The sequence below is a fragment of the Microtus pennsylvanicus genome, chromosome 6 (genome assembly GCF_037038515.1).
Source record: "Microtus pennsylvanicus isolate mMicPen1 chromosome 6, mMicPen1.hap1, whole genome shotgun sequence".
Lineage (NCBI taxonomy): Eukaryota > Metazoa > Chordata > Mammalia > Rodentia > Cricetidae > Microtus > Microtus pennsylvanicus.
In genome coordinates this window covers 93,537,457-93,550,598 of record NC_134584.1, presented here as the reverse complement: position 1 = coordinate 93,550,598, position 13,142 = coordinate 93,537,457, and the positions used below count along the sequence as shown (strand labels likewise).

The 13,142-nt window shown below is 43.6% G+C and overlaps 1 protein-coding gene across 1 annotated transcript in view; it reads right to left on the bottom strand.

The window, feature by feature from the left end:
- The window catches only part of Fto (FTO alpha-ketoglutarate dependent dioxygenase), a 347,190-nt gene that overhangs the window by 183,206 nt on the left and 150,842 nt on the right, over window positions 1-13,142 (bottom strand). Inside the window, exon 7 of the mRNA XM_075976876.1 lies at window positions 6,194-6,313. Coding sequence (XP_075832991.1) covers window positions 6,194-6,313 — 120 coding nt within the window. The remainder of the gene's footprint in view (window positions 1-6,193; window positions 6,314-13,142) is intronic.

Here is a 13,142-nt window from a genome sequence, read left to right as displayed (position 1 = left end):
TTAACCTGCTTCCAATCTGGGCTTATCTTGAGACACTCAGCAATGTCCCAGTCAAAAGAGGGAGAGAGGAATTTAAATCTTAATTGAAAACCACCAGACATTTCATACCAGATCTTAAATTACTATAATATACTCTGCTTCTAAATTAGAAATCCTGACCTAAGGGCTAGAGAGATGGCTCACTGGTTAAGAGCTTATGGGGCTCTTGTAGAGGATCCAGGTTCAAATCCCAGCACCCGCCTGGCTGGCTCACACCACCTCTATCTGGCTCCAGGAGACCTGATGCTTCTGGCCTCTAAAGGCACATGCATCCATATGCACATATCCATGCATGACGATACACACAGTTAAAAATAAATATAAAAATGAAGATAAAAATGCCAATAAATGGGAGACAATATTATGTTAGTACATGTAATTTAGTATTCACTGGAATATTTATGGGTGTGTGTGTGTGTATATATATATATATAATCTAGGTAAATTCACCATTAATATGAACCCCAAATAATTATCTATAATTTATCATTATATCCCTCATGACCCTGAAAATCTTGAATTTAGGAGAAATCTTAAAAAGAATTGACTTTGCTATTATCCAAATACTACTGTACTTGATATATATTTTAGTACATATGAAGCAGCCTTGATCCTGGGTTCACTTATGAAGAATTTAATCCACAGCTGTAGAGGCAGCTTCATTGAGCTCTCCTGAAACAAACAAACTGCTCTCCAGCTCCCTCCCTCCCTCCCTCCCTCCCTCCCTCCCTCCCTCCCTCCCTCCTTCCCTCCCTCCCTCCCTCCCTCCCTGCATCTGTGGGCTCACAAACAGGGGACCTGTCCCTGCAGCAGCAGGCTGCCTCCAGAACAAGGTTCCCTGATGATTTATGCAGACCACAATGACAAGTCAAGAGGCATGACTCACCTCGGAATTAAACCATTATAAATAACTTGTCAGGGACGCCTTTCCAGTCTGAAGAACATTTCTCTCTTAAAACTTTCACAACAAGATCCTGGTTATGTTATGAAATGAAACACCCACTCATTTTCCGCATCTCCCTGCTCTCCTGAGCCAAATTTTAATGTAAATGGGCAAATTAAATGTAGCCTATTGCTTACCTAGCATAATTATATGTTGCATTTTACACTGATTCAAAGCGGATACATTAAAATAATCCTGCCTTGGCTCCTACCCACTGCAGCCGGCAAAGGTTATTAAGGGCAATCGCCATGCACAGGGCCTGCTACTGTAGCACCAGGGACAGTTGGGACAGGAAATGGCTCAGAACACAGAGGATGAGCAAGAGCCACTTTCTCCCGACAGAGAAAAAGCAACAACAGAATGCATGAAGAAATCCCCGCAGTCCATAAATCATCGGCTTCTCTGGGTACTTCCTCGGGATGCTGGGCTGAAATAATTCCACTGGATTTTACCAAGTGGAGGTTTTTAAGGTCAAAAGGAAATGAATAAATGTCATCAATTTAGAGGATTTCACACCCAGCATTCTTTTCAGTCTCCCCGTGAATTTGATAGTGTTAAAACATTTTTATAGGTAAAATAAATGTCAGTTTTGCAAAGAGCGATACCAGCCCCTGGGAGACAAATGGCCTATCCACTGGATCTTAGACCGCGGCGTGACTCGCCGCCTCACTGGAGACCTCAGCTTTTCATCCCCCTCTTCAGCCGGCAAGAAAAGCTTGCATGGCTTCTTTCAAATGATAACTCTCCTATCCCAAAGAGTCTCCTCAGAATATGATAATCTTGGATGAGAGGTAGTGGGGTTGGCTGAAAAAAACTAAAATACAAATACGTGAATAGTGCCCAGTGTTAGAAGACTTCTTGAGTGCAGAGCAAAGAAGGCAAGAAAGGCTCGACCTTGGTCGAGGGTCAGGCTGCTGTGGGCTCGATGCTCAATGAATTCACAAAGTAATATTCAGGGGAGATGTGAGGTTTTATCAGAATGTCATTCGAATATAAGGTTTAACATTTACATCACAAGAGCAGGCACGGAGTAAAACTGTCCTCCAGGAGAGAAGTGGCAGGAAAATGTGCCAGAGCAGAGCGTGCCTGCTGGGCCACGGAGTGGGCAGCAGAGGCCTGGGGAGTTTATGCACAGCCGACTATACTGCCTGAAGTGTGAGGCTGGTTAGGACATGTGCAGTGTTACCACTAACGGAGGAATAGCTATTTCAAAACTCATTTCCCATTCTCCTCTAGGCTTCTGGAGACTGTCCCTCCCTCCCAACCCCATGAGAAAAAGGGCAGAAAGATGGAGAAAAACAATACTCGCCTCTCCCCTGGTGCAAGGGCCGTCAAAGACTGTTTACTCATAAATGAAAGGGGGGAAGTAATGCATGCAGTGTCCAAAGTTTTAGGTCTTATTTTCTTATTGAAAAAGATAGAAGATAAACTGTAGAACAGACAAAATGCAGTGATCAAAGGCATCTTTCCACAACACTCACATGACTCAATAACTCAAAAAAAAAAAAAAAAGAAACCCCAGGAAGATAACAAAGAATCGCTCCTCTAAAATCATAACAATTTGGAGTAATATATTCCCTAGAAGAAAAGTCTGAACATCCAGAAATGCCCTTTCGATTAGCTTAATTCCACAGAATCCAAATGTGCACCAAACACTGCACTTTTGATGTGAAATTGCTGTTGAATTTGTGAACCCACAACTGATTTCCTGTGTTATGGAATCCTGGAGATTACAGTTAACTTGAAGCAACAGGGATAATTCTTGGCAGTTAATGGGACATTTATATGCATTTTCCTGAAAGGCGGCATCTTGGGACTGCCAACAGGCAGCTCAACATTGCCCCCTACTGCTGACAAGTTTAAGAATGCTGAAGAAGGGCTGACAGCCAGACTCCCACTGGCCAATGATTTCACCCCCATACCCAAACACCACGTGGCTCTGCACTAGAGCTGACCAGCCAGGGATCCTTTCTAAGACTGGTCTCTGCCGCGTCTTCCAACAGCAAAAACAACTTACCATGAGTTTACTAGGAATCTTTTGTAAAGGCTCAAAGTATTGTTCAGCTTAATTTAGAAGAACCCTCCCTTTGAACTCGGTCCAAACCTGCATTCTGCTGATAATTATCCAGCTGTGGTATTCGGGAGAGACACTGAATCATTGATTTTTTATTTTTTATAACAGAAAAGTTAAAGAATGCTCCACCAAGTACAAAGAACTGCACTCTGGAAAATTCCCTGGATTGCTACTCCTTGTAGTATTTTTCTGGTATGAATACAATAAATAGAAGATATTTCCTTTAACTAATGTGCCATTACTACCAAATGTGTACATACACATATGGAGACTACACTGTCCACACTCGTATCTACCAAATGTGTGTGTGCACATATCGAGAGACTTCATCCATCTACACTCATATCTACAAACTTGTGTGCACATATCGAGAGACTTCATCCATCTACACTCATATCTACAAACGTGTGTGCACATATCGAGAGACTTCATCCATCTACACTCATATCTTTTCAATGAATTAATAATAAGCATCACTGGTGTGATCACAATACTAAAACCTTCACTGTTTCACGGGGGAGGGGGAGATGCTCCTAAATGAAAAGAATAAAAACTTTTTTTAAAATTATTTTACAAAATGACTGAGTTCTCTTGTTTGATTCTAAGACTTCATTTACTGGTGTAGGAGGTCCTTCTGTATTTGCATTGCTTTCATTGGTTGAATAAAGAAACTGCTTTGGCTTTTTGATAGGGCAGCCCTTAGGAGGGTGGAGTAGACAGAACAGAATGCTGGGAAGAAGGAAAGAGTGGCAGATGCCATGAATCTCCTGCCTGAGATGGACGTAGGTTAGAATCTTGCCGGTAAGTCACAGTCATGTGGTGATAGACAGATTTAATAGAAATGGGTTAATCAAGATGTGAAAGTTAGCCAATAAGAGGCTAGAGCTAATGGGCCAGGCATTAATTTAATTAATACAATTTCTACGTGGTTATTTCAGGGGCTAAGCTAGCCGGGCGGCTACAATTTACAACTTGATCAAATTATAATTACTTTTCTTTTCTTCTTCCTTCTTCCTTCCTCCTTCCTCCTTCCTCCTTCCTCCTCCTCCTCTTCCTCCTCCTCCTCCTCCTTCTTCTTCTTCGACAGGGTTTCTCTATGTAACAGCCCTAGCTGTCCTGGAACTCACTCTATAATTCAGGCTGACCTTGAACTCACAGAGACTCACCTGCCTCTGCCTTCTGAGTGCTGGTATTAAAGGTGTGCACCACAACCACCTGGCTCAAATTGTAATTCCAAAGTCAGGCTGATATCTAAGAATTAGGCCTCAGCAGCAAGCAGAATTCTAAAAACATACGTAAAATGGGCACTATCCGAATTTCTATGCATATCCTATAGAAGCGGCATTTTCTCCCCAGGCTAGACCAGGGCTAGCCAGGCAGAAAAACTCTTCATCATCACCAACCTGGCAACACAATGCTGTTCTGCACTAACTCAAGGCTTTGGGAAAATTGATCTTTGAGACTATAAATACATTACAAGGGTAATAGTGTTCTTTCCCCAGACACTGACCCTTGCGAAGGATCTCAGAGATCTGCATTCGGATTCATGGTTTTAAGCTGAGGCCTTCATATCTGTAAGCTGGTATTTTCATTATTGTAAAACAGGAGTTGGGGAAGATACTATGTTAACATCTTTATCAAAACAATAACACTAAATGGGCAGGCCAAGTGAACTCCTTTGGAGGTGAGAGACAGGTTTCAGCATGGGCTATAACTATGGCTTCATAGGTTATATTTATCTTTCAATTCATTAAACCGTATGCATGATGCTTGTTTAGCTTCCTGTATGTCAACCATAGGTCCATAAAGCTGTCTGAAAATCGTGTGTGGGGACTGGCAGTCACTGGGCACCCTGCAGATGAGCCCACTGCTCTCAGCACTCTTCAGATGTCAAGTGTCACTCTCTAGAGGTCAACGGCTTTTACCACCTCCCTCGGCATTCCAAATTCAAGCATTTGGAGGCAGATCAGTGAGCCGACAAAGGGCCAGAAGCCTACAGCAAGTCTCCTAGAGTTCAAATCCCAGCTCTCCCACCTACTAGCTGGTGACCTTGGGAAAGTTACATAAGGCCTTTGGGCTCCTATCTCCTGATATGTAAAAGTGAGAGTAAAGTCAAACCTATCCCACAGGGTCATCACAAACATTAAGTGACAGCAATCTTTAGTACTCATAACTCATAAGAATACCACGCAAGCATTTACTGTTGTTATTGCTATCCAAGTGAAGGCTTATCAAGTGGCTTCCGCCTGCCACCTAGCTGATACAGTCCATGTTCTACATACCATAAATGCCCTGATTTTTGATCTTGTTTTCACAGTCCCAAGACCTAATGTTCCTCCCCCATTAGCCTACTCCATTCCCTCTTCTCCACATGGTCTCTATCCAGACCAGCACCTTCACAACAGTCCCATAAGTAATGACCTGAACCTGATACTGATCTGAACCTTGGTGACTGTACGGAGGTCAGAGGATGACTCGAGAGTCCATTTTCTCCTCCCATGATGTGGAAGATATCTCAGAGATAGAACCCAGGTCACCAGGTTTGGTGGCAACTGTCTTTACATTCTGAGCTATCTTGCCAGTCTGTGACTTTTTTTTATCCCACTGTATGGTTTGATTTTTGCTGCAGTAATATGTGGTGGCATCCACACTTCTCCTTCCTAAATCCTAGGTTACGGTGACTAAACGCATGCCCTTTGCAGCCCGGCAGCCTGTGCTTCCATCTATCTCCACCATCTGCTTAGTGACCGCGGACAAGCACTTAACTTCTCTATACCTCAGATTTCAGACCTATACATCAGGGCTCACAACGCCTTCGACGTCAACTGTGGTAGGAAAGCCCTTTGAATAGCGGTTGGAGCGTAAGAACAAATGAACGCTGGACCCGCTGTTGCCCCACTCCCAGGCTGTGTCGCAGCTCATGTCGAGCAGAATGCCTTCTGTGGAGGCTATCAGAAATGTTTCCGGAAATGAGCTGAGGCTTTGGCGACAAAATTGCAGACTGTTCCCATTCTCTTACAGGGAATAACCTACCACGATCATGTAGATTAACAACATATACATTTGCCCGTGACGATTATCTGAAGATCTGCATGGTGCAGTACCCCAGAGAACGTGGTCAGACCTCAGGCACTTACCACACTCTCCATCTTCTTCCACAGCTCCTCCAGCTGAGTCATGGGTTCAGACCACCAATCAGTGCAAAGTTTGTTCCGGTTGCCTTGAAACCAGAACTGCCTCAGCCACTCAAACTCGACCTGTGAACCGGAACAAGAAAGCAGTGTCAGAATGTCCTTGTGACAGACCAACAAGGACAGTGACTTCCCCACTCGATTCTCCTTTGGCAGCTTCACAGAAGAGGTCGAGAATGGTGAGAAAAGCCTGGCTAACTAGTTCCCAACACATCCTGGCATCTCCAGAGCTTTCTGCAAGCTAAGAAAATGGAAGTCTTAGAGTTGAGGTCCTGCTAGGATGACAATCCAGGCCAGGTTACATGTTTTAGGCAGATATAACAAACATTCAGATCCCGGAGTATAAGCAGCCTCCACTGAGTATGTTGGAAAGTCACAACCAAGCAATTAAACATTTTTAGTAAAAGCTGAGAAGGCAATGACACAGGCAGATATTAAGAGTATCATGTGTCAACTTCTTAGAAAAGAAAGAACTTACCCAAGGGCCTGTGGGAGCTGGTGATAATCTTAGCCACATAAGCAAACAATATATAATTAGTTATAGAGGCATTCAACCTGCTCCACAGCCATTAAGGTTCTCACTTGTTGACTCAGTAAGGGCTGATTGCAATAGGCAAACAGTAGCAAAGATAGAAGGCACTGATTTACGTTCTTTTCTGGGAAGCTACGGAGCTGTTTGTGTTGACCACCTAGAGGCTCCTACCCACAAGATGGACACACAGCTTCCACCACTGTCCCTTTTTCAGGCTAGTCCTGTGGTGTAGGCACAGCTCCAGCTAGAATACTAATGGCAAAAGTGGAAACCCAGGGTTAAGTCAAACAACCCAACTCCCTCATTTCTGGATTTTGGAAGGACAGGTCTCAAGACTAGAGAAACATAAGAAGCCTGTAGACATTTTGCTGTCAAACTGAAGACAATATGGCAGGATGGGATTATGAGTTGAGAAGATGAAAATCAGGTCCTGGAGACAGTCCCTGACTAGATGAACTATCTCTGCAGGCCCTTTCCAGTCAGCTGACTCAGGTTTAGTTGTCTGATCCTTGCAATGGAAACAGTCTGAACACACAGAGATCAGAGTGTGACCAGCACTGGGCAGACAAGTCTCCCACAGCATGTCTTCCCCTTGAGCATCAGTTGGTATCAACAGGACAGAACTCCATCTCACCCCAAAACTCCTTTGACTTTGGCAGCAAGTCTAGCCACCATGCCATGGTGTCTGCTTTGCAGAGTGATCACATTCCACACACAGAGCTAAGCTATTGTCACCATCACCTGTGACCACGGAGGACTGCAGGTTGTTTCTCCACGCTGAATGTTCAAAAAGCAAACAAAAAGCAACTTGTGAAGATTAGCAATGGTGAAAATGGCTCAGGTAAGAAACTGGAGAAGACCTAGTCTAATGAAAGGTTTTGGTTTACATTAAATCAATGTTTGTTTGATGTGTAGAACCGATTTCAGCTAAAGCTGTTTAAACAAAACAGGAATGTGGGCAACATTAAGACAGTTGCTAAACCTTATCTGTGGCATTAAAAGACAGTGGTTGACAGAGATAAATCTGAGTAGTTTGAAACCAGAATAAATACGACCACAGTTCAACTTCAAGGGAGATCCAGGTTTAGCAACACATTTACTACAAGGGAAAAAAGAGAGTCTTTTAATGGGTTCCTCATGAAACTATTCATGGACAGAGCAGTTTGACAGGCAGCAGAGACTCAAGCCTTAAGTCAGGGAGAGGTGAAGTGGTTTCCAACAGCTTCGCAAGCCTTGGGTCGGTTATTTCCACTGAAGAGGACTAAGCTTGGATGCAGCAAGAGGGCGTGAGGGAGACTCTGTCATAAGACAAGAGGGCGTGAGGGGGACTCTGTCATAAGACAAGAGGGCGTGAGGGAGACTCTGTCATAAGACAAGAGGGCACGAGGGGGACTCTGTCATAAGACAAGAGGGCACGAGGGGGACTCTGTCATAGGACAAGAGGGCGTGAGGGGGACTCTGTCATAGGACAAGAGGGCATGAGGGGGACTCTGTCATAGGACAAGAGGGCATGAGGGGGACTCTGTCATAGGACAAGAGGGCACGAGGGAGACTCTGTCATAGGACAAGAGGGCGTGAGGGGGACTCTGTCATAGGACAAGAGGGCGTGAGGGGGACTCTGTCATAGGACAAGAGGGCACGAGGGAGACTCTGTCATAGGACAAGAGGGCGTGAGGGGGACTCTGTCATAGGACAAGAGGGCACGAGGGAGACTCTGTCATAGGACAAGAGGGCGTGAGGGGGACTCTGTCATAGGACAAGAGGGCGTGAGGGGGACTCTGTCATAGGACAAGAGGGCGTGAGGGGGACTCTGTCATAGGACAAGAGGGCGTGAGGGGGACTCTGTCATAGGACAAGAGGGCGTGAGGAGTATATGCTCAACTATGTTCATAGCAGCATTGTTTGTAATAGCCAGAACCTGGAAACAACCTAGATGCCCTTCAATGGAAGAATGGATGAAGAAAGTATGGAATATATACATATTAGAGTACTACTCAGCAGTAAAAAACAATGACTTCTTGAATTTTGCATGCAAATGGACGGAAATAGAAAACACTATCCCGAGTGAGGTAAGCCAGACCCAAAAAGAGGAACATGGGATGTACTCACTCATATTTGGTTTCTAGCCATAAATAAAGAACACTGAGCCTATAATTCGTGATCCTAGAGAAGCTAAATAAGAAGGAGAACCCAAAGAAAAACATATAGACATCCTCCTGGATATTAACCTCCAGCAGGTGATGAAAGGAGACAGAGACAGAGTTCCACATTGGAGCACCAGACTACAACCCCAAGGTCCAAATCAGGAGCAGAAGGAGACAGAGCGCAAGAAAGGAACTCAGGGCCATGAGGGGTGCACCCAGACACTGAGACAATGGGGATGTTCTCTCGGGAACTCACCAAGGCCAGCTGGACTGGGTCTGAAAAAGCATGGGATAAAACCGGACTCACTGAACATAGCGGACAATGAGGACTGCTGAGAACTCAAGAACAATGGCAATGGGTTTTGATCCTACTGCACGTACTGGCTTTGTGGGAGCCTAGGCTGTTTGGATGTTCACCTTACCAGACCTGGAAGGAGGTGGGAGGTCCTTGGACTTCCCACAGGGCAGGGAACCTGGTCTGCTCTTAGGGCTGATGAGAGAGGGGGAGTTGATTGGGGGAGGGGGAGGGATATGGAAGGCGGTGGCGGGGAAGAGACAGAAATCTTTAATAAATAAATAAATTTAAAAAAAAAAGAGGGCGTGAGGGGGACTCTGTCATAGGACAAGAGGGCGGGAGGGGGACTCTGCCACAGGACAAGAGGGCAAATGCAGAGTCCCGGCCATGCTCAGAAGAAAAGCTTCTCTTCACCCTCAGGCACCCCGGGACCATGGCTCAGAGGATCAGGGAGCTTGTCACCAAGGCCACCAACCTGAGTTTGAGCCCTGATGGTGGAAGGAGGACACTGATTCCTCTAAACTCCTCACACATGCTACAGCGTAAGCCCTCTTGAATCCCAAGAGAAAAATAAACGTAACTTCTGTTTTTAAAGAATCAGGGTTCTGGATGTTCAGGGAAAATGGAAGACTAGAAACTGCCTCCTTGTAATGGATAAATTCCCAGCATTGATGACCTACCAAAGTTAAATCAAGACATAAAATAACTTAAATTCATAAAAAGCAATGGGAGTGATGAGATACAAAAAGTGTCTCCACAAAGAGAAGCCCAGAACCTGGATGAATTCACAGTCAACTTCTACTAAACTCTGAAGGAAGAGCTAACACCAGTGTTCCTCAAACTGTTTGTAAAACACAAAAACAGAAAGGGAAGGCAGGCTGCAAATACAGTGAACAAAGCAGCATCACCACAATCGCAAAACCAGAGAACAGCAACAAAGGGCTATAGATCAAACCTACTGATGATCATAGACACAAATTTCTTAATAAATTTGTAAATTCTTTACAAATCGAATTAAAGAACAAGTGAGGACAATCATATACCATGACCCATGAGCAAATTGTTTCTATTCCAGGCATGTAAGGATGGTTCAACATATACAAATCAAGATGCAACAAAGCACATGAACCATGTAGGGCAAAAATCACTGGGTTATCAGTAGATGCAGACTAGGCCTTTGACAAAGTCCACCTCCCTTCATAATAAAATTCTTGATTGAACTACAAATAGAAGGAACATATCTTAGCATAATAAAGGCTATATAGCACAAAACTATAGCCTCTAAAATCCTCTAACATCAGACAAGGTTCCCACACTCTCCACTCTTACCTGGTATAGTGTTTCTCTTAACTAGAGAAATAAGGCAAGAGAAAGAAGGAAAAGGAATACAAATAGAAAAAAGAAAGAAAGGAAGAAAAGAAAATGACCTCTATTTACAACACATCCTGAACCTGAGGGGCTATAAAGACACCTTAGAAAACTCTTCTACCTCCTAATTGCTTTTTGCCTCAAGGAAGGACATAAATTCAACACAGAAATCCACAGTCCTAAATACCTCTAACTTACCAAGAAAAAAATAAGGGGGAAGCTCTATTCATATTTTTTTCAAGATTTATTTATTTATTGTGTATACAACACTCTGCCTGGATGCCAGAAGAGGATACCACTCTCATTACAGATGGGTGTGAACCACAATGTGGTTGCTGGGAACTGAACTCCCAGGACCTCTCTGGAAAAGCAGACAGTACTCTTAACCTCTAAGCCATCATTCCAGCCCCACTCCATTCATAATTTAACTTCCTCATCAGAGGGGTATAAGGTCTACAATGAAATAAGACACTGATGAAAGAAATTCAAACAATTACAAGATGGGAAAAAAACCCAATACTCATGGGTTGGCAGAATATAGTGAAAATAGTTATATTACAAAAAGTTACCTACAAATTCAATACAATTCCCATAAAAGTCAAATTATACTATTCACAGAACTAGAAAAAATTCTAAAATTCATATAGAAGCACAAAATACCCCCATAAGCCAAGAGCAATCCTAGGAATTCCATTGCAGCCCAGTTATCAAGAAAGCAAATGACAACAATGAGAGTGAGGATATGGGACAATCAGAACTCTATTTATTGTTGGTGGGAATGTAAGTGGGTGCAGTCATTGTGGAATTAATATGGAGGTCCCTCAAAGAGCAAAACTGGAACTACCACAGGATGCAGGTACACGACTCCCAGATGTTTATGTAAAGGACTCTAAGTCAGCACACCAGGGAGATACCTGCACATTTATATGCTTAATGCCACACTATTCACAACAGCAAAGATCTGGAACCAGTCTAGCTGTCCACGAAGAGATGAAAAGATAAAAAAAAATGTGGGTATATATACAGTGGAAATTTACTCAGCTGTAAAAGAGACTGCAGTCATGGCGTTTTCAGGAAAATAATGGATCTGGAGATCATTATGCTAAGCAAATGAAGCCAGACAAAAGTAGAGGAGAATTTAGATAACAAATCTATAAGGATGTTTGTATGTGTGCATGCATACATACATACATGACTGGCAATGGAAGAGACTATGAGACAGGAAGAGCTCTACAGGAAAACCTAAAACAGGAGCAGGCAATGGTAAGTGTGTAATGTGAGAACCAGGACTATTTGGGGAGACAAAGGGGAACAGAACAAAGCTGGAGGGAAGGACAGTGGAGGTCAGTGAATGGTTGAATAACAACAAATGTACTAATATATACATATGAATGTCACAATGAAGCCTTTATTTGTAAGCTACTTAAAAACAATTACTGCTGTGGAGGAGGAGGCTGCAGGGCCAGAGAAGGCGGTGGTGGCAGGGGTGCTGAAAGAAGAATGGTTTTAAACCAGCACGCTGGCACTACCTTCCTAGGCTTAGGGAGGTGGGTAACAAGGCCAACCTGGACTACACAGCTAGACCTGAGTCAAACCAGAGGGGGAGATGGGAAGGAATAAAGGAAGTGGGAGAAAATGGGGCTGGGGAAGTTGGGGGAGAGAAACAACAGAGTAAAATGAATTTGAAAATTCCATCACAAAACCTAAGTCTCTGTAAACTAATAAAAATAACCATAAAACTAAAATACAATAAAAATAAAAAACTAACACTACTTCCAGTAACAAAAACAGTTTTAAAAACACAAATTCATAAAAAGAATTAGAGTTCTGAAGTCAGTGTGACGTGGGTTGTCTACAGAAGAGCTATGCCCGCTGTGGAACAGGGACAATCATACAGGTTTGTGCTGAGCTTTCAATACCTTTGTAAGGAACTGCCCGGTATATGTCAGATTCTTGCCAGAGAGGAAGAATAGCTAGTGAAGACCACAAGCCCAGAACTTTCTGTTTCTAAGCACCTCACGGGCCTAGAGAGCTCTCTGGGCAAAAAGGTTTTTTACCCATGCTGGCTCACACCCTACCCTCTCCATGCCTGTCAAGAAGGTCCGCACTGAGGGTTCACTCCGGGCAGGCTTTCTGGATGGCTGAAGCAGGTCAGTCAGGGATGCCACATTTCTGTGAACACCAGGTCCAGTGTGTATATATATTACTTAATGCTATGACCTGACCTTTTTTCTTCAGTGTTGAGGGTGGAAGATCACAGAATTTTAATCAAATGCCATCTTGTCTAGTTCCCTCATTACTACGAGAATTTTTAGCCCTCAAACGCTGGGGATGGGAAAGTTACAATGGTAGGTCTGCACAAAAGCCAAGGAGTCAGGTCTGATTACTGCAGACCTAAACCAAAACTCAATGTGTAGGCATACTGAGTGACCTAGAAAGTTCCAATCATATTAGAAGCAGGGTCTCCATCTTTTCTCTAGAGAACAAAACCTGCAGAGGAAGCTAAGAGCTAGCAGAGCAGAAAGAAAAGACAAGCCATCAGGAAAGCAAAATGCA